The sequence below is a fragment of the Hyperolius riggenbachi genome, chromosome 12, assembly GCF_040937935.1.
Source record: "Hyperolius riggenbachi isolate aHypRig1 chromosome 12, aHypRig1.pri, whole genome shotgun sequence".
NCBI classification, from domain to species: Eukaryota; Metazoa; Chordata; class Amphibia; order Anura; family Hyperoliidae; genus Hyperolius; species Hyperolius riggenbachi.
Genome location: NC_090657.1, coordinates 27,357,168 through 27,383,575, shown reverse-complemented (window position 1 = coordinate 27,383,575; position 26,408 = coordinate 27,357,168). Strand labels below are relative to the sequence as shown.

Below are 26,408 nucleotides of genomic sequence, written 5' to 3'. Positions count from 1 at the left end.
GCACCGGTCAATACACAAACGACAAGCAGAGATCAATGCTAACTTTTCAGACTTGAAGCACATTTTGTTGCACTTCATGGTTGCAGCGTTCGCCGTTGCATGAATATAATCATGGGTTAATATGGAAGGATTTGAAGATGAGCAACAAGTGAATTATACAGGATTAGATCATTTTTTGAATGAATTGCTCTATTATTGTACATGAATTTGAAGCATACCTTCCGGTGCTGGGAGGTACTGCCCACACGATCACTTTTGATGGGTGGGTGGTACAGGTTTGGTAGCAATGACACATAAACCTACGAGTTAGCACCTCCAGTGTGAAATGCATTGGGTCATATATGTACCATATTTTTGACATTTAATAAACTCTTAAAGAGAAACTTGTTCTAGTGTGTGCTTCTTCTTGGTTGGATATCACAAATTGTATAAAAGCTTGAAACGGTTACTGAAATATTCAAATATAGTTCAGCCGATTTGGAATGATTCAGTTCCATGCAGAGTATAAGCTGCAGCACAATTTGCATCAAGTCAGAAATATTACATCTATTGATCAGCAACAAGCAACCTGCTGCGTTTTAACTTTTCAGCTATTTAATTTTCACCCCCCAGGTGTTGCGTGGAGCCCCTGTTGCCTCTCTTCCGCCTCTATAATGGTGTGTACACACTTGAAAGATTAATGAAAGATCTTAGACCAATTTTACCCCCTTCCATGTAGTATGAGAGCCATACTCTACACAGTCTATTCTATGGAGCTGCACTCCCCATCAGATAAAAATCTTTGCAAGATGCTGCACACAAAGATGCTGCACACGTGCAACAGATCAGTATCTGCAAAAGATCAGTTCCTGCAAAATGCATTCATAGTCTATGATATCTGCAGATCCTCATACACACCTTATTTAACAGACATTCATCTGCAGATCAGATCCACCAAGATAGATCATCAGATCTGCAGATGATTGTCAGATATGCAGATGAATGTCTGTTAAACAAGGTGTGTATGATGATCTGCAGATATAGACTATGAATGCAATTTGCAGGAACGGATCTTTTGCAGATACTGATCTTTTGCAGATACTGATCTTTTGCAGATACTGATCTTTTGCATGTGTACAGCATCTTTGTGTGCATCATCTTGCAAAGATTTTTATCTGATGGGGAGTTCAGCTCAATAGAATAGACTGGGAAGGGGGTAAAATTAGTCTACGATCTTTCATGAATCTTTCAAGTGTGTACACACCATTAGACAGGACATGCTCATCAGCATAGCCAAACATGCGTATAATCTCACTGTGTCAGGAAACGTATTAGCCAAAATGATCACAAATGATTGGTTTCACCAGGGCTGAGGGTAGGATAATAGGGAGTAGATGCAGGTGTTAGCATCCAACGATGCTTTGGGGACTCCACTGGTGTAATCTCTGCAGCCGAGTGTTCAGGTATGCTCTTCAGACTTTAATTCATTTAGTCCAAAAGGATCCAACCACTAAAAAGTCAGATTTAGCAGAAATGATCTTAAAATTGGTAGGACCTCAAGTGCTATTTTTATTGAAGGAGGAGTAAAAAAGAAAAAGTTGTTTGAGAGCAAAATTAAGCAGATAAGTAGTTACAGTCGCACCATGTTACCTACAGCTTTCCCGACTGACCGCTTGCCATTGGCGATGATTAATATGGCTGCTGCGCCAGTTAAGGATAAAAGCAAAGCATTCATAAATCGAAAACCCATCTTACACGGTGATTGGCTTTAGGCAAAGCATCCACTCTAGAATAAACAAAACCAGCAGATAAAACAGATATATAAAGGAGTCTATGTTCTACATAAAGCATATAGAGTTCATTGCACAACATTTGCCTGTATTACCCCAAAGAGCAGAAACCAAGTCAGGCACGGGAGAACGGTCTGTTAGCAAATGAATGCTTGAGCTGGAATGGTTGCGTGGGGTAACACAAGACTAAAAGCTTTATTATGAGGAAAGCTTCGAGAATAGATACATATAAATCGATACATTTCCTCTAAGGCACCAATATTGTATATACTAGGCAGTGCAAAAGGCAACCGTGATAAATTGTGTAGGAACTCCGACCAACCAATCCGCTAATCTGAAGCTGATTGGTTGCTAAACGCAACTACACATTGCCCCACCTTTCTGAGAAATCTTAATAAATACAGCTGTATAGTTTTAATTTATGAAGAGTGCAAACAGCAGTGATGTGCAGTAACACATACCAACCAACCAAAAATTAACTTTTAAGGTGGCCACTAATAATACAATTTGCTGAGTGATAGTTTGACCGATTCTTCGTATGAACGTTGAAAATCATTGTGAACACTAACTGAAAAAAAAAATCTTCTAATCAATCCAATCAGATTGGTTAGGACATTTTTGCCTATTAGTAGTCCCAAATGATCATTTCCGATCGTTCTTACGGAGAATCGTTTGTTAACAATCGTTCAGCAAATCGTATCAGTAGTGGCCACCTTTACTTGAATAAATTGAACAGCATCGAGAGACTGCCAATATGTTTTACTGTACATAATTACTTTATGGATCCATTAGGACATGAAGACCCTAATATTCCATAATCGGGACTACTCTGTAAAGCAGTGGAAAGGCCACGGTGATGTACGATATGTAGTCACCTATAGCAACCACACGTCAGTGTTCTGTGGGCGGATTAATGAATTTCTAACTGGTTGCTATAGGAGACGTGTTATTAAATAAAGCTTAAAGTATAGAACTCTGACGCAGTGCACTGTAAATGGAAAGCCTTGATATCAGACCTGTTTATAGATAACTATACTATATATAGACAGATCAGGCTTTCCAGATAGGTGATCTTCCTTCCATACGCCCTTCCACATGGCCACCATGCTGATCCCTGGATGTGGATGGCATGATAGAGCAATCAGGCTGTCTTCACCACCCCATCCCTTGACTGTCGTCGTTCTGCGTGTAGCTGGTGGACAGTTAGTTTGGCTGAAGTTGCAGCTTGCCCCTGGGCATTGGTGGCCTGGCAAGAATACACCCCAGAATCGCTGGCACACACTGTTGATATCACCAGGGTGCAGCTACCAGAATCTTCATATTCAATCTGGAACTTCTTAGACTCTTGGATTGGCTGGCCAGAGAAAAACCACAACACTTCAGGATCTGGAAAACCTGAGCGGAATGAAAGAGAAATCTTGATAAGCACAAGAAACTATACATAATACCCTTTAGTTCAACTCAGTGGAGGCCCGAATTGTTTGAGAAACTATACATAATACCCTTTAGTTCAACTCAGTGAAGGCCCTTATGGTTTGAGATGGAGCATGGCACCCCATACACACATACAAGGAATGTCACCAGGCATGGATCAAAACTCGATCCTTTGGGCAGCACTGTACAGATGCGTCGTTAGCCTAGAGGCTAGAGATGCTTTCTGTTCCTACACAAATGGTTGTATTGAAATAAACAAAACCACAAATAAACTATTATAATATTCTTGATTAACCATAAATACTTTTAATGAATGATCCCACACCAACATCCTCTGGAACTTGAATGAAGATCTCGAAGCCCACCCACCAATCCATGCCACTCGATATACTAAACTATAGCAAGCCCCAGACAAGCATCTTTAAAAGGACAACTGGAGGGAGAGGTATATGAAGGCTGATATTTTATTTCCTTTTAAACAAGACCAGTTGCCTGGCAGCCTTGCTGATCTATTTGGCTGAAGTACATGTTATAATGTAAGTAGGCCTCAGTTATATGGCCTGAGTTAGTCAAAAAGGCTTGGGGAGCAGACCTGCCCTTTAAGGGGATTTTCTCTTAGAGAGAAAATCTGCAGTTCTGTCAGCAGAACCAGAACATACCAAGAAGCTGTTCTATAAACAAGGCCACAGGTCTCCCTGACCTGTGCATGTACACAACTAGAACAGTAAACATCAGCCATATTTACTAAAGTAAACACCAAATACCTTGTAAGTGGGGCAGAAGCTTCAGTGAATATTAATCGAGTAGGTGTGTATTATGACACCACGAGGGGGCTCAGCCAATAGTCGTGTCAAAGATGAGATCACATTTAACTCTTTCCTAGTCGGTATTTGTGACAATCCAGCCCCGCGATCCCGTCGAGATCTGCTCCCGTTAGCGTACGCAGGAAGTACGGGCGCAGACGGACAACGAGACCGGTTGCTGGATCGTCAGAGGTAAGGAGAAAAGGGCGACAGAGCGTGCCAATCCCGTCTAATCTGCTCCCGTTAGCATACGCAGGAAGTACGGTGAACAGACTGACAATAAAGATTGGTCGCGCAGATGCCGACAATATGTAATGGGACAAACATCCACCAATCCCGTATTACTAGGCCACTGTTGCCATGCAGGTCTCATGCACTAGAGACTGCTGGAGGCAAATTCACTGTGTGCGTAGTAAACGGTTAAGATTGGTTGGAGGTGCCCATACATGTACAATTCTGATTGTATATACAATCGGTAAACTAAAAATATCGATTTCGCGCTGGAAATCGGGTAAATAAAGTAAACTGCCACCACTCTCTCAAGTTCAGGGAGGAAAGAGACTCCCGCGCTATCATAATACGGTAGCCAGCCCAATCACGTTCAACACTCTCAAGTCACCGTTCGGGGAATAATCACTTCCGACGGCTTAAAGACTGTGAGCAATGTGACGTTAAAGAAAGGTTACTGGGTCCCTATATGATGCAATCTCGAATTGTATTTACAATCGAGAAACGAAAGTTATCGATTTCGCACAGGAAATCTGGTACTAGCTAATCCTAGAAGGAAGAAACGGTTATTTACAACCTAGCTAGCAAATCAACAATCATAAGCAAATCATAAAACAATGCGGTAGTATGACTGACTCTTCAGAGGGCAGATTCATTATAGCAGCAATCAGATGACCAGAAAAGGCACACAACTGAACGATAAAATCGTTAGTTTATTTCTAAACTACATACACACAGCTTATTTTAGAACAGATTGATTGGACAGAGAGAAGAGAGGAAGAGAAACAGAATGTCTGAATATACACAGTTCAAATACCGTTATTGGTAGTCCATGCGGCAATCGCAAGTCTTTGGCGAAAGTCCCAAAATGGCGGTTGCCATGCGGCCAACAGGCCTTTGTTAGAAAGTTCAAAGATGGAGGTTTTGCCCGTGTCCTTGCGGGCTGCCAGGATGTTACTAGGCATCAGATTGAAGGTAAAGGACACTGGACTTTTGGATCATGTCAGTTTTGTTCCTCACTGTAGGTGGGAGGAGTTATGACACATACAAGTCCAGCCTTGCAATTTGAATAAGGCAATGCCCCCTTAGGCAGGGAGAGGTTTTGGGCCAATTCATATTTTGCCCGCTCTCAGCATGCCCGTAGGTAATATCAAGAACCCGAATGAATATTCACAATCAGCGTAAGTGTGTGAATCTGCTAATACCAAACACGAGGAGTCTGGATCGCTAATAGCACCTTCCCCCCCTTTCACCTTACTGGCACTGGTTCCGAAAGATCCAGAGGGCTGAAAATCTCTCAGGACCAGTGTCATGTGGAATCTAATAAACTCCGTGAATTTGAGGGAACTGCGATCTTGGGAACACCAGAAATATTACCCAATTGTGCCTATTTATTAAATACAGTTTCTACAGTTTGGTTGAATCTTTGGGTGCCCAGATGGCGTGATAAGGATCATTCCTGTCTCCTTTCAACTCAGGCCACAAGGCAGCTAGGTGTCGGACTCCTGGTGGGTCGGTGCCGATCAGGCTGGAGAAAGCTACAATTTATGAGCTTCTGTCAACTGATATCTACCCTTCACCTGATGGATTAGGTCATAAACACCTCAGGGGGTCCCCTGTTCTGGCAGAGAATCTTTTCAACAGGAGGCTAATTAACTGACCATGAAAAGATTTCTCCAGCCCTTTGGTGAAGGGAAAAAAAAAAGTGTATTTAAACCAAAAAACTGTCAGTTTGGGTGGTTTGCGAAGAACTAGCGTTGGTAACTCCATGACGCATTCGATATGTCATATCGACGGCGTCACAGTATTAATAGCCGGACGAGCTGAAAAAGGGAGCTCTCTGATTCCTGCTATGCTTCAATACTGACTAGGACCTCTAAGTATGTTCATTCCTTTCTGTAATCTGATATGATGTATGCTGTACATAGGTAGTCTAGTGTAACAGAGTAGATATAAGAATACCTGACTAACTTCCGCAGGGAGTTAGGCAAGAGCTGTAACGCCAAGAAACATGAAGATCTGCTTTTCTTGCTAGGATATGATGAACTGTATCTATCTGTAAACTGTATCTGTTTTCTGAATAAACTCCATAAACATTGAAGAAGCCTGAGAAAAGTCTATCTCCTGCTTGCTGTGTGAGGAGTCGTGTTTGCAAACTCTTGCTGATGAGTTTGCTGGTGCCGGAGCAAAAGGTGGTTATTACAGTACACACCAGAAAAAAAGCATGCAGTTAATCTGGTCATATCTGACAATGTGAGAAACACCTGATCTGCTGCATGCTTGTTCAGGGTCTATGGCTAAAAGTATCAGAGACAGAGGATCAGCAGGCTATCAAGGCAACTGGTATTGCTTAAATGACAACTGTAGTGAGAATAATATGGAGGCTGCCATATTTATTTCCTTTTAAACAATGCCAGTGGCCTTGCAGCCCTGTCGATCCATTTTGCTGTAGTAGTGTCTGAATCACACCAGAAACAAGCATGCAGCTAATCTTGTTACATCTGACAAGGTCAGAAAACACCTGATCTTCTGCATACTTGGTCAGGGGCTATGGCTAAAAGTATTACAGGCAGAGGTTCAGCATGACAACCAGGCAACTGGTATTTCTTAAAAAGGAAATAAATATGGTAGCCAGGGGCGTACCTAGAAATCCCCGGGCCCCCATGCAAAAAAAAAAGAAGAAAGAATCCGGGCCCCCCCACCACCCCTAGGGCCCACTCAGGGACTTTTGTGGGGCAGGAGGGGTCGCAGCATAAGAGGAGAGCGTGGCCGCAGATCGGTGGGGAGAAGGGACATCCCCCCCCCTCCCTCACCTCGGGCTCTCCTCTCAGCGCTTTTCCTCCTGCAATCATTGGTGGCAGCGGCAGGCTGAACACATACCTCCTTAGCGCCAGAGGTCTCCGATCACTAAGTGCTTCATGTAAATTCCTGTGTACACAGGAAGTAGCATTAGGGCTCTTAGAGATCGGAAGACTTCCGGCGAGAAGGAGGTATGTGCTCAGCCTGCTGCCACCAATGATTGCAGGAGGAAAAGCGCTGAGAGGAGAGCCCGAGGTGAGGGGGGGGGGGGGAAGATTTCCCCCCTCCCCACCGATCTGCGGCCAAGCTCTCCTCTTATGCTGCGACCCCTCCTGCCCCACAAAAGTCCCTGAGCGGGCCCTAAGGGGGCCCCCCCGCGGCGGCAGGGGTCACATCCCCTATTGTTACGCCATCGATGGTAGCCTCCATATCCCACTCGCTTCAGTTGTACTTTAAAGGACAACTGAAGTGAGAGTTATATGAAGCTGCCATGTTTGTTTTCTTTCAAATGTGCTGCCAGGAATCCCCGTTGGTCTTCTAACAAATCACAGTTAGGGACCAATGGGAAGGCCGCCAGCACATTTATAGATGCTTTGCAGGAGCTTTCTATACTTCAATATAGCAACGCACCTGTCCCCCATGTGGCGACTACCAACACCAACTGCATTCCCCCGTCTGCACCAATAGCCCCTTCATACAGCACCCACAGCTTCTCTACACCCAATCTCAATGAAATGTGCCCCAATATCTGCTGGCAAATTCATGAAAATGTAAATGGTGAGTTTTAAAGTGCAGCAATGCGGCTAAAAACAAAACAAAACAAAACAACAACCCAATTCGCTGCAAGATTGTACTTAGAAAAAAACTGTCTGCTGGTGGCCTAGTCACCAGCATGACAATAGTTAGTATCCCATTGAACAGATCAAAAGCATAGAGAACAGACCAGTGGCATAAAGATTGAAAACTTTTAGAGTTGTCCCCATCAACATTCTGTTATATAGTACAAGGATGATGTTGGGTGATTCACACAATGTGTACATTATCTTACAAATCTATTTTCAAATAAACTGCCCAGTCAAACATATTTATCGGGGTGCCAGTGGACCTGCCCAAAGAGGGGTTTTCTCATGCAGTACTATAATCCATGGTCAGGCTCCAGCCAGTGAAATGCATAGTCAGGGGCATAACTTGGGTAGCTCGGGCCCACAGCAAAATTTGGCAAGCCTGGCCTCCACATAACCCCTTTACTCGCTTGCTACTCCAGCCTGTCCACACACTGTAGCTTAGCAACCAACAAGCTTGCAGAGCACCTTAGTGCTGCAACCAACCAGAGGCAGTTGGTGGCGTGACAGTAGGCAGACCAGCATCTACTTACAGAGGAGTTGGGGGAGCGCGTTACTGCTGCTTTATTTTCACTACGGCCATAGTGCAAATAAAATATCCTGTTTATATACTTTATTATCGTGTCATCCTTAAGATAAGCCACCTCATTTAAAAAAAAAAAAAAAAAAAACTTTTAAATGCTTTTAATATATTTTATAACTTCTTGGCGCCTCTTCCCCCCATTGTCGGACGTCAATCCGGCTGGCCAGAGCCGGATCATCCACGAGGCAAACCTAGGAAGTTGCCTAGGGCCTGGAGAAAGTCTATGGGCCTGGCAGAGTGTACATTTGAAATCGGCGCCGGTAGACATGGGCGCAGGATACAGCCAGTATATGGCTGATCCTGTTTCTGCACAAGTCCGGGCCGTTTTAATTACCATTTCCTCCTCCAGGCCGCCATGGATAGTGGGGGAATGAAATAATTCGGCTTCCAGCGATTGCTGGAGGCCAAATTTTTGTGTTTTTTAAGCAGAAGACAGAGCCGACGTTACTCACTGAGCACCGCTATAGACTGCTTCCCCTTTACAGTCTATGGCAGCGCTGGCTGCGCCCAAATCTAGCAGCGCTGAAAAGCACTGCTCCGCTGGCAGATGCTAGCCCCCACCAAATCTTGCTAAAAAACAGCGAGATGATAATCAGCGGTGGCCAAAAACTGCTATCCTGCCCAGGGCCCCATAGGAATTCTGCTTCCAGCACAACTTGTGCCCGCTACGGGATTTTCCAGAGAGCTGGTTATCCAAGCGGTGACAGCTCCACCTGTCTTATTGGTTTCTTGTCCTAAATTACAACTTCATTTTGTGAGTATGCTTCTCCAAGTTGCTGCCTCCAAACTCATACTAACGTACCACACCACCTGGGCTTCCACTGTCTGTGTTTTTATTTTTTAACCTTTTGGGGACAACTGTAGGTAAATCCTACGCCGCTCTTGTGGCTGTCTAAGCCTGGTGCGGCATAAGACTTATGCCAACTGCCATTTTCGCTACCAACGCGATTGTGTGCACCCGAGAGGGGAGAGGAATCAGTCATATGACAGCTGACATCCCCACTCAGTGATCAGGAGCCAACGCGATTGGCTCCTGATCACTACGATCGCCGGCCGATCGTAGATATCACTAACAGGGCAGCGGCGGTCTGAGGGGAAGAAGAGGATCCACTCACCTTCCTGACTTTCCCCGGCCATCGTCGCTTCCCTCCTCTCTGGCCGGCATCCCTGCTTGCTATGACATAAGTGTCGGGTCCTGGCTTGATGACGTCATCAAGCCGCGACCCGGAAATTAACGGCAGTGTGTGTAAGGATGCCAGCCAGAGCGGAGGGAGCTAAAGCTGCTCATCGCTGGAGTCTAGAAGGTGAGTAAAGGCTGCTGGCAATACGGGGGACACACTGGGGACACTATGCCCAGCTAGCCCTACCAGGGATCTGGTTGCCTGACCCCCCCCAAATGCACCCAGCCCCCCCCCCCCCCCCGCATGTAAAATGGCCTGGTCCTTAAAGAGACTCTGAAGCGAGAATAAATCTCGCTTAAGAGCTCATAGTTAGCAGGGGCATGTGTGCCCCTGGTAAAACTGCGCTATCCCGCGGCTAAACGGGGGAGAGGCGGAGGTACGCGTCTGATAGACGCGCGGAAGGCAGGGCTGCGGCGGTTAGCCCTGCCCCAATGCGGAAGCGCTCCCCCGCTGCACGGAGGGGATTTGGGGGATCAGGGACCCCCGTTAAGCCGCGGGATAGCGGCGTTTTAGCAGGGGCACACGTGATTTATTCTCGCTTCAGGCTCTCTTTAAGGGGGCGGGGGGGGGGGGTTGGCAGCCAGTCCCCAAAGGGTTAAACAACAAGTGACACCCATGCTGACCTAGAAATAAAACACATATATAAGTAGATAAATACTAGTTCTACTACATAACAGATGTATTGCACTGTCCACGTTATGATTCCTGTGCATTTTATAAAGGAAAAGCAGAGAATCCTATTCTAGACAGTTTCCATCTTGGTTACCTTTGAATAAAGCTAATCCTGACATAATTTCCGCCATCACACATTTTTTTCTCCTTTTGCCAATTGTGTATTCATTACCCGCCCTCCTCCCAGAGTCTTCAGACACTCCCACTGAGGTCTATACTAGGATGTGCACTGTCTTATGCCATTAGGAGGAGGGGGAAATAAAGAGGAGGAATTTGTTCTAGATAAAAAGAACCCCAGCATGCAGCTGTTTTGACAGCCAATGGCAATGGCAATTAAAGGGCCAGTGCTCCTAAGGTATGTGATAACTCCAAACCATAACAGCAGAAAAAGATTAGAAAGTTTTGAATGCAGGATTAGCGTCTTTATGACTTAATACACTCAAAGCAGTTGCTGTTGAAATTTGATTTTTTATGGTGACAGTTTCCCTGCATCACTCTACCATTCTACACGGAATACACAGAGGTTATCCAACTGACCAGCAGCAAGAAGCCACATCTCTAGAATTGTTTAACATTAATATTCTATGTTAACCACAGTAAACCAGCAGCCGGCGAACTTATTCGCGCGAACTTCGGTGGTTCGCGATCGAACGCGAACTGTATGGCGGCTCAACCCGCCCCCTATACTACATCATTAGGGTCAACTTTGACCCTCTACATTACAGTCAGCAGGCACAGGGTAGCCAATCAGACTACGCTCCCTCCTGGAGCCACTCCCCCCCCCCCCTTATAAAAAGCAGGCAGCGTCAGCCATTTCACTCACTTGTGTGGCTGCAGTAATTAGAGAAGGGAGAGGTGCTGCAGAGACATTAGGGAAAGCTTAGTTAGGCTACAGTTAGGCTTGTTAGGTTGCTCTTTCTTGCTGATACCTATTGCTAAAAAGCACTCCTCATCCTCAACAGCTCTTTTGAGAGCTAATGTTGTTCTTGTGATTTATTTTTGTGTGCGTGTCCCACAGACCCTTGTGTTGCATATACAGCCCTGTCAGTCTTAACTGCTGGACCTTGGCCCCTTGGTAATTCCTACTGTGCCACTGCCAGACCCAGCACATTCAGTGACTACCTGTGTGTGAGCTGCACATTTGTAATACCCATCACTGCATACCTACCTGTTCAGTGCACCCACCTACCTACGTGAGCGCACGCAGTGTGATATTTAATATCACCAGTCACAGTACCTGTTCACGGTGTGTGTGTGTGTGTGTGTGTGTGTATGTGTATGTGTATGTGTGTGTGTATGTGTCTGTGTGTCAGCTGCACATTGTATTGATACCAGTCACTGCATACCTGTTCACTGCACATTGTATTAGTCAAGTCAGTGCCTACCTTTCACTTCAGCCCCCCCAATATGGGCAAAACAGGCAGAGCCAGATGCAGGCCCCCCGGCAGGTCTGTTTAAAGTCGTGTTGTCGTGATTTTGTGTGGCCCTGGACAAAAGTACAGTGTTCAGAAGGCACGTGCCATCAACCCCCAAGATTGTCAGGACGTAGTTGACTATTTAACACAGAACACCTCATCTTCCTCATGGAAGCGTGACATATCTTCCTCCTCCTGCTCTGATTCTGGCACCCCACTTAACACTCAGTTGGCCACCACCACCAAAGTGCCATCACCCCAGGGCTCAGAGGTGTGGAAATATTTTTGTGTGTCTGCCTCAGATGAGAGCAATGCCATCTGTACTCTCTGCCACCAAAAATTGAGTCGTGGAAAGACCAAGACCCGCGTAGGGACAACTTCCTTACGAAGGCACAGGATGACAAAGCACAAACAGCAATGGGATAACCACCTAAAGGAAAAGCAGCACACAAAAGCAAAGCCACACACCGCAGTGGAAGATACCAGGCCGCAATTATCTCAAATAAGGCAATACCCAAACTGTACCGTGATGTTGAAAGGCATGTGGTGTCATCTCTGGCACACAGCGTTGGGTCAAGGGTCCATCTGACCACGTGGTCTGCAGAGCACAGTCAGGCCAGCCCAAAGACTAAGTCAGTCCCCACACACAGCATCTCTGCCTGCACGCTGTGTGACTGCCTGCCCCAAGACTAAGTCGCTCCCCACACAGCATCTCTGCCTGCAGGCCGCTTGACTGCCTTCTCCGCCACCACCAACAGGGTCCAGGACTCCAGGTGGATTCCTGAATTTTTAAGGCCGCTGCTAGCAGCAGCCGCTATAATAATTTTTCTGGTGCGTGTACATGCCTGCCTAACTTTTCTGGCTGCACTGCAGCTGCAACAACAAAACAAAAAGGCATGTACATGTGCCAATTCCCCTTCGTGATCATTACCTTGCCACGGTGAAGGGGCTTGCGTATCACAATAAAGCAATGACCGACGGCTATATGAGTGTCTCGAGGGGGGCACACCCAAGATAATAAGGTCGTTGCTTCATTGTGGACAGACCAAATACGATCAGCTGGACAGCCACTGTTCTGTCATTCAGCTACCTCAGCCCGGCAACCATATGGGCTGGAAAGCCGCCATCACCTGCACTCATCATGGTGCGCACCAGTCCAGCACGGCCGTTACTACACAAACAGCTGTTTGCAGTCACTGCCTACCTTTCACTGCATCTGTGACTGCACATTGCATTATACCTGGTAGTCAGTGCATACTTTTCACTTGAATGGATGGCAGACTTGCCCTCCATAACAGATTCTCGTTAAAGGATTTAAAGTTGATTCGTCTCATATACAGCAGGGACTCGAAAGTCCTCCTGTATGGTTATTTTTTTGTCACTACCTCGGGACTTGCATGCCATGCCTGCTGCCTTCCTTGGATGTGTGGTAGCCGTTCCTGCTCCTTTGCCCACACCGTGCCTGCTACCTTCCTTGGATGTGTGGTAGCCGTTCCTGCTCCTTTGCCCACACCGTGCCTGCTACCTTCCTTGGATGTGTGGTAGCCGTTCCTGCTCCTTTGCCCACAGCGTGCCTGCTGCCTGACTTGGATGTGTGGTGGTAGCCGTTTCTCAGGCTCCCACTCCGGACCGGGATCGAACCCCCGACTCCCCGGCCGTACGCCTTCTTTAACAATGGTAGAGAAAGAACCATCGACAGTCTGAGCAGCGATGGACTACTGGGTGCGCAGGCTTGACCTGTGGCCAGAGCTGTCACAATTTGCCATCCAACTTCGGGCTTGCCCTGCCTCAAGCGTTCTAGAAAGGACCTTCAGCACAGCGTGAGGCATTTGTCAGTGAGGAGAGAAGTCGCCTAGGTCAAAAAAAAGTGTTCAGTACCTCACCTTTATTAAAATGAATGAGGCATGGATCCCGGAGGGCTACTGCCTGCCCGAAGACTAAGTCAGTCCCGCCTCCCCACACACACACTGTTGTTCTATCATTGAGCTACTTCAGCCCGGCGACCATATGGGCTTGAAAACCATGGCCTGCACTCTCTCGCCATGGTGCGCACCAGTCCAGCAAGGGCGTCACTACACAAACAGCTGTTTGTGGTGCGGTACACAGTGAGTTTGGTGTGTCAGTGTGAAGCAGTACCTTAATTACACTACCTGATTGATGTATACACATGCAAGATGTTTTAAAGCACTTTAGGCCTGTCATTTAGCATTGCAATGTGATTTCTGCCCTTAAAACGCCGCTGTGCGTCAAATCCACATTTTTCCCCAGGACTTTTGGTGTGCATCTCACTCCCCAAAGCAAACACTCAGATGTTAGACCCCTTGAAACATCTTTTCCATCACTTTTCTGGCCAGCATAAATGTTTCACCTCCCCATTGAAGTCTATTGCAGTTCGTTCGTCTTTTGCGGGAGTTCGCGTTCGATGTTCGCGAACCGAAAATTGGCGGTTCGAGCCATCTCTATCCATCACCACCGCCACCTGCCAGCGCTTGCACATGTCCGCCCCCTGGCTGTCCTGCTCCCTGTCCAAAGGGTGTCCCTGCGGCACATGTGCAGTAGCGCAAACGCAGGGACACACACACGGGACGCAGAGACACAAGGGTTTTATTATAGAGGATTTTGTGCCGCAGCATTTACTGCATCTGAGGAATTTCTCAATATTGGGCTGTTTCAGAAATAGGACAGTTTGCAGACAACTAGAAATGGTGAAGCAGATTTATCAAAAACAGGTGCAGAAATGGCACAAGTGGAGCCTGAATTCCGGATCGGGACATGTGGTTTAGTTTTGTACCAGTCCTGCTTCAGTTTGTCTTGCACTGGTTTTGATGAATCTGTCCCGAGTGAGCATTATTTACCAACACAAAGGCAGATCTTCAGTGGAGGCATCAGAAGTCATCCAAAAAGCCTGGACTGGATTCTTAAAAAATCTGTGGTATTAATAGCCATGGTGAATGAGATGCTAATAATGATGAGAGGACATATTTTTCTTTTAATTAATTTTATTTGGAATCGGGCCAATCAAAAGCAGGCAGCAGCTGATGATTCTGATTGGTCCAGTTCCAAGCTGCATACATTTGGGTAAAACCATCATAAAATTTGGATCAACTCAAAATAATTAGCATTTCATTGATCCTCTCTGGAGGGTCAAGTGGTTGAAATGTACCACCCTCACCTGGCTTATATCAGATTATAGTGAGGGAAGCCAAGACATTTGTAAATTTGTGGTTTGTGTGAATGCAGATGTATGTAGTGTCAAATGCAGGAGCGTTGTTTGCTTTTGTTTTTTTTTCCCCCCTTCTTTTACGTCCAGGACAGATTCCCCTTCGTGATCATTACCTTGCCACGGTGAAGGGGCTTGCGTATCACAATAAAGCAATGACCGACGGCTATATGAGTGTCTCGAGGGGGGCACACCCAAGATAATAAGGTCAAATCACGTATATATATGTGTGTCTGCATGAGGCTGAACACAAATTGCTAATTTAATAAACTTCAAGCTCTGCTAACTTTAAAGAGAATCTGTACTCTGAAATTCTTACAATAAAAAGCATACCATTCTATTCATTATGTTCTCCTGGGCCCCTCTGTGCTGTTTCTGCCTCTCCCTGCTGCAAACCTTCGCTTGTAATTGCCAGTTTTAGGCAGTGTTTACAAACAAAAGACATGGCTTCTAACTAGAGTGAGATAGGCTTGAGAGTAGCTCAGTCTCTGACTCATACAGAGCTTGGAGAGAGTGTGTATAGCTTCTGCCAATGACAAGCAGTGCTGCACATTCCACACATTCCAGCCTCAGCCGACAGAAGAGAGAAGATTAAATCATATAACAGAGATAATACAGCCACTGTGCAACTATGAAAGGCTGCAGTAAGCCAGACCACATTAGAACAGGTATAGGAACTTATAGGATAGAAGAAATAAAGGTGACAATTTTGTTACAGATTCTCTTTAAGCTCTGTTTCTATATTCAAAAGATTATAATTCTCATCTGGATCATATTTATAGCCAAGAGAAAACACACACACACACAAACTCTCTCTCTCTCTGCTTACTCATGATATATCAATGGGGATGCATTAGTAAATCGGCCTTTGTAAGTCCATGATTTCATTTTAAAAGGTTGGGCGTGACCATTGTTACTATTATGACTAGGCTGCCTTCACTGCGTGACCAATTCTGCTTTAAAAGCCTCACCTTTAAGAAAAATATCTAAAAAGTACAGTCATCCCCAGCACCTTCTGCTGTCATTGCCCTCTGCTTCTATACCCTGCTCTCCTGCCTTCCTACCATAACCCTTCATATCCTGTAGTGCCACATTAGCCCTCATCTAGATGCTCCCTACAAGTCAAGGGGCTCATTTGACTAAAAGATCTTATAATCCCACTGAAGTCCCGATTTGAGAAGCAACAGTAATAGAATTACAGACTGTCACTATGCAAAAGCAAGTGGATGTTTCCCTAGTACACAGAGGGCACGTAACAGTTCCCAGATACAGTCAGGGAGGACAGTCTGAGAACATTCTGTAAGGAAATCGCGACTAACAAAGAGAACATACACTGTGCAAGCCAACTTCCATTAGCCAAGATGACTTCCTATTTCTAAATAGATTGTGCAACATTCTCCGAAGTGGATAAGAACACAATCCTATTACCCAGAATGACCAACCAGCTTTCAGTGCTCTTTGCAAAATGAAAAGGGAGAAGGTGATTACTTACCATAGGAAACATAACCAGACATCCTGTCAAGAATGTAAACGAAACTAATTCCCAGAACAAGAGAGTTGTGCCAGCTAGAAAAATGAGCTCAATTTGAAACTGGCTACTAAAATATTCATACAACAGGGGTGTTTCCATTGCCTATTTGGGAATATATATTAAAGTCACTCAACTCTAGGAATGTGTATCTTCAAGAATAATTCCTACCCCACTGTTCTAAGTTTGCCTTACATGGATCCAGTCACTAAAGAATTAGGAGACCGTGACAATTCTATTTATTTATTTTTTTTATACCCAGCTAATTGGATCACATGGATGAGTCTGAACTAGCAATCTCATCCAAGGGTTTAACTGTGTTTAGGGTTTAGCCAGTGACCCGAAGCTAAAGCTTTGTAGGGGAGGTATTTTTTTATCTTCCCTCCGCGTACATCTAGTTACGCCACCGGTAAGCTGGGCACAGGGTGAGCTGAATGACGGCTCACCCTGCTCCCACTCAAATTCCTGGTGGCATTAAATACTATTCCCCCTCTGAGTGGTGTCCACTCGCATGGAGAAGTAATTCAGGGTCTGGACAAAATTCGCTGCAACCCCGAATTGCCCTTACACATCCCACACACTATAGCTTTACCGCTAGGATGGTACCTAAACCATGCTGAATGCCGAAACCACCTGCTTCGTTCCCTCCTACCACTGAGGAAGGCCCCTTACCATAAAGTCCTCCAATACTTGTTACATCCAATCAAGCAATGAAGTTATTCAGGGGCTACTGGGACTCTTATAGCCACTAGCGTCTTCCACCCCCCCTACTGCTGATCAGTAGGGGTGTGGCTACAGCAGAATAGGGACTAAGGATAGAGTCATGTCAGGATAAAAGTGGTCTGCTAAGAGAGGGAGGGGAAATTGAAAGACCCTCAAAGTTGAGGACTCCTATACACAACTGCGAGAGGGTTTTATCACTAGTGTAGTTTTGGAAAGGAGGGTTTATAGAGCATGTTAAAAGAGAATCCGTACTCTAAAAGTCTTACAATGAAAAGCATACCATTCTATTCATTATGTTCTCCTGGGCCCCTCTTTGCTGTTTCTGCCACTTCCTGCTGCAATCCTGGCTTGTAATAACCAGTTTTAGGCAGTGTTTACAAACAAAAGACATGGCTGCTAACCAGCATGTAATAGGCTGAGAGAAGCTCAGCCTGTGATTCATACAGAACCTGGAGGGGCTTGGAGAGGGTGTGTATAACTTCTACCTATCACAGCAGAGCAGCACATTCCTGCCTGAGCCGACAAAGGAAAGAAGATTAGATTATATAACAGAGAGAATACAGCCACTGTGCAACTAGGCTGCAGTAAGACAGAGCACATTAGAACAGGTATAGAAACGTATAGGACAGAAGAAATGAGGCTGAAAGTCTCTTTAAAGAAAAAATCCTGAAGCTGGACTTTAGTTTGAGTCAATAATTCTAAGTATACATGGCAGGTAGTAACTTCTAAGCAAGGTCCAAAATGACAGCTCCTATACTTCTATCATAACAGATTAACCACATTCAGAACCAAACGTCAAAAGCAAGGAGATTGCTGAGCACCCCTGTATAATGATCCTGTCCTCTATATAAATGATTTGGTACTCATGCCGGCATCAGAGGCATAAGGAATGCCACACATTTTTGACACAAGGGTGTATGGGAAGTCTAAACTTTAACCTACATCCTTGTGGGAAGTACATGCACCCCAAACCTCCCTGTGCGAAGTACATGCACTCCAAACACATGAACTGAAATGGGGAGATATCAGGAAACTGGGCCATGGAGTGATCATATGGTGACTGTACATCATTTGTCAGTATAGGTCTGTTGTGCTGATGTGTGCATGAATACAAACTCTTGTCCTGCAAGCGTACTAGTTCATGCATTAGGAAGTCATGGCATTGAAACATCTATGCAGTTTGAGTGATGCCCTTACACAGGATGGGAATTCCCAAATACAGCCACTTCATGTGAGTCGAGTATATGGCCATTCATCTCGTATAATGACTTATTTTTCTAAGAATGTTGCAGTAGTAATAACCTGCTCCTTACCTTCAATGTGGCACTGGAAGCGGGCGGAGCTGCCTGCAACCTCTGCCTGGTCCTTCAGCTGGGAGGAGAAGACAGGAGGCCTTTGGAGCTGCTCCTGCAGGTAACTGAACACCTCTGGACTGCCACCAGCATCTGCAGGAAGACGAGGGAAGAGATGTTTATAGAAAAGCCACACTGGATTTCAAAGAGATTTAATTTGTGTGTTTACAAATTTTCTCCTTGTATAAATCACATTTTGCATTCATTGGTTGCCCACTGAAAATCATAGTAATTGTTATAGTTGTGGTCTAAAGGCATATTTTGCCCCGTTTATTTTTCTAGAACGTTAATGAAAGAAGGAGCCTTTCTGCACAATTATCAGTGAATGGAGTCATTTTACCACCAGTACTGTGTGCTAAAAACACAGTAATTCAAAAGGCTGAGACCACCAATTCCCAGCTTACGCCACCACACAAGTTTCTCTGTTCTTATTTTGCTACCTGAAAGAGTTAAATTTTCATGCATGGATGCGACTGCTTCTCTCTTGTTGGGAATATAGCGAACCTCACTGATGAGCAAATTACAGCCATAAAAGTTTTCCTAGCAGAATACAACTGAGGTCAGGGAAGAGATAGAAAAAGGTCCAATGGTTCATGTGTTTCTTTTTTTTTTTTTCAGTTTTGCGTCCATCACTAATTACAAGCCCATAGTTTATAAAGTAACAGGGTTGTACCCTCCTGACATCAATATTTAAAAAGTTCAGTCCCTAAGGTAACTATTTATGTATTTTTTTTAATTGTTTTTTTTATTTTTTTTTTATTACAAAAAAAAAATAAAAAAATAAAAAATGGGGAGTGTGGGAGGTAATGAGTTAATTTTTTGTGTATAAGTAATGTATATGTATGTGAAAAATGCTTTAGGGTGTAGTTTTAGTATTTGGCCACAAGATGGCAACAGTAACTTTTTGTTTAATGCGACCTCCAAGCCTCTGGAAGTACTAGGAGGCTGGGAAAGTGTTTTTTTTTTCCCACAATGATCGCGCTGCTTATCGGAGAAGTAGCGGATCATTGCGGGGCTTAGATCAATGAACGGGAATGGATTTTCCCGTTCATTGATCACCGGGCGAGCGGCCAGCGGCGTGTTTACGAGCGGGAGTGCGCGCTAGAGCGAGCAGGAGCAGCGGCGGGAGCGCGGAAAGTACGGATTTTTCCGTCCCTGGGGGCGAAAGGATGGAAAAATGGATGGAGAAATTCGTACGGGCGGGGGTAAAGTGGTTAAATATAAAATAAAATTATGGGATATCTAAAAAAAGGTCATTTTTAGATCCATTTATTTACGGCAGTTTATTTTCGCCTTGGGTTCACTATAATGCTGGGAATACACGGCTCGATTCTGCGCCGATCGTTTTGCCCGCTCGATTCTCTTATCTTCCAATCGTTTTCCTTATTTTTTTTCAATTCACTTCAATGAGGAATCGAGTGGCAAAACGATCGAGCGGAAATAAGACATGTCGGAAATGATCTAACATTTTAACAGCTCAGAATTGAGCCGTGTATTCTCAGCATTAGGTAATGAAGAAAAGCTAAAAGCAAAACTATACATATCAAATCGGCTTAGACAATACATACTGTACATGGAATGTTTGTATTTATTCATTCTTTAAATAGTTCTTAATACTAACCACTTACTTGTTTTACATACACACAACGGATTTTTCCAAAGGACCGGTCGTTTGGATGTCAAATCGGGCGTGTGTACAAACGGTTGTTCAGCTGATAAGACTGGACTTGACCGATCCGCCAAGTGGATCCGTCAAAACCAGCGTTATTAGCTGAACAACCGTTTGTACACACGCCCGATTTGACGTCCAAACAACCGGTCGTTCAGACGTCCAAACGATCGGGGGTTTGGAAAACTCTGACGTGTATACGCACCTGAAGAAGGATAGTTGTCCATTGTTTTAAATATAAACAAGCTACTGAATGATAGCATCAAAAATATTGATATTTGCTTGCACATGTGTATGGCCAGCTGTAGTGTTGCAGCTACTGTGCCTTACATATAAATGTAAAGTGCTAGTGTACTAATACAGTGATCAGAAAACCACGTACGGTGTGGCTCTGACCAATTATGCAACGTACTTGCAATCCAGATTTTACCTCTGTTGAGCGAGCTCATTATGGTCACTGTTTACATTACATAAGTAATCACACGCCAGCACTAAGTGTTTGCAGATGTCCTCAGCTCTTCAGCAGAGGAATTATAAGAACCAGAGAGATTCTATTGACAACTGAAAAATCGGTGGGGAGTTTCAAAGAACATCCTTCAAGCAGGAATTAGGACACACATACTGCAGCTGGTGTAGCCTGTATATTAAAAAGCACATGTACCCAATAAAACTTATTTGTTAAAAAAAAAAAAAAAAAAAAAGTACATGTACATAACGCAGACATGCTACATTAGTGATCAGAGCACAGCTTCCAGACTTTTTTTTAGCTTCAAGCTATAACAAAACTAGTAGAAAAAGCAGCAATATAACTTCCCAACAGCCACAAGACATGGCTGACCTGCCCTGAAAAGCAAATAGCTGCAACGTAGTATCGGGAATAAGATTAGCAGCTTCAAGGACCAAATAGCAGTTCTGAACATATAGATTTTGATACAGAAGCCCCTGTGATTGTGCCAAGCAGTGATCATGGATAGCGAGTCATGCACTGAGTGTTTAGAGTAAGGGTATAAAGTCACAAAACTGCAGTGACTCATGTCAGGCTGGCACCGTGGTATGGAAAGGGCAGTTACAGATGAAGAACGCACCCTCAGTTACAGGAGAGCTGGTATCAGACTTGTTACTGAGCATCGCCATCCTCTTCAGAGCCAGAACTGCTTTACCGGTTTTCTGTAAAAGAGAACATAAATAATCAGTTTACCTTCTCCATCTGTGTTCTGAAAAACAGAAGTACTTGCCCTGATAATTCTAAGGAATTTGTCAGGACAGCTACTACCTGCCACAGCTGAGGCTCCCGTCCAGTCCCAATAGATTTTATTTGCCAAAAAAGGCTATTTTCAGAGCTGCCTCTTCCCACGGAAACACTTGGCTTGGCTCTTGGCTGAGTGCCTGCTCTACGGTGTCCATTTCAGGACACCCCTCCCAAAAGTCTCAGTTTTAGCTCCACCTTCTTTCCAACCTCCCTTACCTCTCCTAGCAACAGCTCCTCCTTTCTACAAGCTGAATGCCATAGCTCATCCTCAGGCTCGGCTCTAGCCTGACATCAGTTTACTCAGGGAAGGAACCAGATATGTCACGCACCAACAATGTGCTAAATGCACACAATACACCCCGTTGCCAGTCTAGTGACTTATAAGGAAGGTATAAATAGCAAAATGGACTGTGTGTCAGACAGATTATGTGAAGAAGAAGAAAAAAAAAAAACTGAAAAAAAAATAAAAAAACTAAATAGCAATCTTTCACACAACTATAGCACTGAGACCATTTACTGTACAAAGTGTTTTACCGGGAAAATCAAATAACTCCTCGCACTAACTTTCCCATTAAAAGGCTCAGCGTTTTTGTTTTTTTAAGGAAAATAAAAGAGGTTAGGCAGAATGATGGATATATGTACAATAACCTTATAGGCATGAGGGTAATAGAGAAAGATACCCTTAGATAATTTATCTGCAGTGCACCTTTTTCACTAGATGCACAGATCTATAGCAAGCATATCAGTGTACAGGGCTGAATTTTCCATAAGGCACTGTAAGCACATGCCTACAGGCGCCATATGTGGGAGAGACGGCCCCCACCTCAGATCACAGACCTCAAGAGCTTACAGTCTGATCCCTGTCTCATATCACTGACCCCAGGCACTTACACCCTAATCCTTGTCTCGTGTCACAAAGGATGATATGAGCTAGTGATTAGAGCGTACGTTTCTAAGGACATTTAGAGGCATAAGGTAGGAATTAGAGTTCAGAATATTTTTACTTGGGGTGTGGCCTATGTTCAGGGGCGGAGCTTAGCACACCAGAACACCTGTGCCTACAAATCCGGCCCTGTCAGTGTATATAAGTGTCCAGTGGCATAGAGAGGATATCGCTCTCACCTTGCAGCATTATGGTCTGCGGTTCAAATCTGGGCCAGTAAGTTTATATGTACTACCTGTGTTGGTGAGAGAACTTGCCAGTAGAAACCCACACAAAGTGCGCAGAAAAGCATTTAACATCTATCTCATCCAGCGGCTTTCACCACCGCTGGGGAAACCAATCCTGGAAGCAGCATGTTGCTTTCAGGGTCAGATGAAACAATGGGAAAAACCAGGATCAAAATGTGGCGTTTGTGCAAATGATGGTAAACTACGATACAGGAAGCGCTTTAACTACAAGCGCCGTGGCCAGCGGGAAACGTCGAGTGGTCACATGTGTGAACCAGCCCATAGACTAGGAGAGGGACGGAAGACTACGAATTTTGTGGATATGAAATTGTGAGCTCCTTTGAAGGTCAGCTAGTCAACCTAGTATGGTGACCCAGCACAAAATCTCAGAGAACAATTCTCCATTCACAGCACCCTATACAACTTGAAGTGTTCTAATTGGGTGACTAGTGTGGGCGTATCATTACTACAACCTATGTGAAACCTAATCATTTGAGAAGGTACTATCCACCCAATCACGTTACGGAAATTTCCCGCTAAGGTTTCCTTCTGGGTCACCTCAACCATATTAAAGAGGAGCTGTCAGACAGACTATCTAAGAAAAAAAACACATATATAAGTAGATAAAGACTTGCTCTACTTACATAACATATGTAGTGCACTGTCCACGATTTGATTTTAGTGATTTATTTACAGAAAAACAAAAAAGTGAAAATCCTTTTTAGCATTTCCCATTTTAAGTGTGGCTATTTTGAAGCCAATTCTGATGTAATTTCCTCCCTTACTCTCCTGATTGTGTATGCATTGCCCGCACTTCACTATATAAAGTGTATTGTCTCAGCATGAGAAATACTGGCCACTCAGGGAGGAACAGAAGTGCGGGAGGGGAAAAAAGGAGGGAAAGAGGCTTCAGCCAAACAGGCTGCATTAGTTAAGTCTGAGGGGGAAGTAGAGAAGCAAAAGAGGACAACCCAGCATGCCCTGCAACTTCCTTTTTGCGTACCAAATTTTGGGTGTACCAAATAAGAGTCGTGTAAACTGGGGAATGATCATTTATAAACAAGAAAAGTAATAGTGAACTTAACTTTTGGATTACCTGGTTAGCATCCTTATTACTTGCTTACCAGATAAAAATAAAGAATAAATTTTTGATTTCATGTCCGACAGTTACACTTTAACTCCCAGTTAGGGACAGGACTCTGGACTCTAAAGTGGTGAGAAAGAGGTCAGCACTATATAAATGCATTATAATAATAGGTAAACTTGTAGATCCATATGCACACAGTTTCACTTCTTGAGGTAATACTTAGGATATTTTTTTAAACATACATATTTACACAATTGTTTTATTATTATAATTGAGTTTAAAGGATACCTGAAGTGACATGTGACAGGTGTATGTACAGTGCCTAGTACACAAATAACTATGCTGGGTTCTTTTTCTTTCTATGGCTGAATGAGTTAAATCTCAGGTATGTAAGTGGCTGACTCAGTCCTGACTCAGACAGGAAGTTACTACAGTGTGACCCTTACTGATAAGAAATTCCCCTTTTTATCCCTTTCCTGCTCTCAGAAGCAATTTTCTGCTAGGAAAGTGTTTTATAGTTGGAATTTCTTATCAGTGAGGGTCACACTGTAGTCACTTCCTGTCAGTCAGGACTGAGTCAGCCACTTACATACCTGATATTTAACTCTTTCAGGCATAGTTATTTGTATGCTAGGCACTGTACATACACATGTCTATCTCATGTCACAGGTCACTTTGGGTATCCTTTACCCTAATAAATGGATTTTCTAAATATGAGCCATATATTATTTTAGAATTTTGAACATAAAAACAGGCAAGGTTACCCTGCATGTACTATGAGTGATGTCTTTAGACCGCTGTGTATTATGTCCATATGTAAACGTGCAGATGAGCCATCTCTAGATGCGCATTTTAGGTCTACGATTGACCAGGTGACTGACTTATTTTTATTCATATGTTTAATACAGTTCTAAGATCTCTTATCTTCGAACGGTACTGAAAACTACTTGTTTATAAGAGGACTATCCAATATAGTTAAATTATTCTGTAAGTACTGTAAAAGTATGGATAAAAAAAATAATACGTTCGATATCTGCAATATTTTGCCAAACTCGTTCAGCTTTTATTTATATAGGTTTATCAGATTACTATTTTAGATGCTGCTTCTAGAATGAATTATTAGTCAATTGTTTTATGCCTGATGAAGTGTTACATCAACGAAACGTGTCACACATTAAAGTGATATTTATGTGAAAGTACTTATGGGGAAGTACGTCCACCACTACCCTCCCTTTTTAAATTTGTTTTAGTGTATATGAATCTTCTTGGCATCTCTGTTGTACCACGATTTCAGATCGAGTCCACCCCTGGTGGAGGGGTGTTGCCCCTTTCTTCGGATCTACAGAGAGCGGCTTCTTAACCTGAGTTGGGTCAGGTTCATGTTCCTCACCTGCCTGTAGAGTGGTTGCTTGTGTGGTAACCTACCTTTGTAAATATAATTCAACACAAAGAACCTAGACCCACAATACTTTAATATACTACACTATTGTGGGCTCTCCATTTCTTCTTTTGTCATTATGTAACCTATTTAGTGTCATGCTCCAGTGGTTCCGAGCCACACACATGCAACAACTTGAAGCCCGTGGAGTCAGACCTCCTGATCTATTGTACATGCTCATCATAGGTATCTCACTGTCACCAAGCTGCCTACGTTTTCATTGACTGAGGTTAATTACTGATATGTATACATAGGAAAACACAGGGGGAGATTACAGATGCCCACAATCCCCTCTCATATTAGTGCCGCTGCAGTGTCTGGGGACAGGCACAAGATGAGACACCAGAATATCTGCAGGTATCCTGCAGCTCACAGCACTGCCCCCTTTCTTTCCCTGCTACAGTTGACTTTGGATGGAGCAGCAGCATGTATACAGAGCATGGAGCAGCTCTGAGGAACTTAAAAAAAGAGTCAGGTATGAGAAAGGGGGCATTCTGCAGCTCATAGCACTGCCCCCTTTCTTTCCCTGCTAAAGTGGACTTTGGATGGAGTAGCAGCATGTACAGTATACAGAGCATAGAGCAGCAGCGTGTGTACAGTGCATGGAGCAGCAGCCTGTGTACAGAGCATGGAGCAGCAGCATGTATACAGAGCATGGAGCAGCTCTGGGGAACTTAACAGAGTCAGGTATGAGCACAGCCCTGTGCCCTGCTGTGTGAATGCTTCACTTTCCCCTTTATTACCAATGTCGGCTGTCCTCATTATCTGTATCCAAACGGTTCCTGATCTATCCCGTCGATCAGGAGCAGATAGGACATTTAGGAAATAGTCAGATCCTGTCAGTCGTACAATGTCCTATCATATTGTTATACTGTATTGTGCATGGCTGAAGGAGACCTTTTAGGAATCCCCCCATTGAAAATCCTGGGTTTGCCCCTGCTCATGGTAGGCTGATGATTCAGAAGATGCAGTAAGAGCAGTGGCAAGCACAAAAAATGGGGTAAGCAGCATTAGTATTATATGGACAGCCACTTTAATAGAAATCCGTTACAATCATGTAGCAGCGCTCCGAAAAAGGGGGGGGGGATGCGCGCCGCGCCGAAAAACTGGGGGCACGCTGAAAAATGGGCATGGCCATGACATTGTATGGGCGGAGCTAACATAATGATGTAACAGCGAGGCATAAGAAAGCAGTGTTTACGCCATGATGTAGTCAAACGTGGATTCGCATCATGGGTGTGCAGAA

General features: G+C 44.3%; 1 protein-coding gene across 2 annotated transcripts in view; it reads right to left on the bottom strand.

The window, feature by feature from the left end:
* Positions 1-1,162: 1,162 nt before the first annotated feature.
* LOC137541326 (myosin light chain kinase, smooth muscle-like) overlaps positions 1,163-26,408 on the bottom strand; it is a 288,664-nt gene continuing 263,418 nt past the window's right edge. For both annotated transcript variants that reach the window (XM_068262577.1, XM_068262576.1), the window contains exons 16-18: positions 21,304-21,385; positions 18,511-18,642; positions 1,163-3,164 (exon numbers count right to left, since the gene is read on the bottom strand). In XM_068262577.1, coding sequence (XP_068118678.1) covers positions 2,911-3,164; positions 18,511-18,642; positions 21,304-21,385 — 468 coding nt within the window. In that variant the 3' untranslated portion in view covers positions 1,163-2,910. The remainder of the gene's footprint in view (positions 3,165-18,510; positions 18,643-21,303; positions 21,386-26,408) is intronic.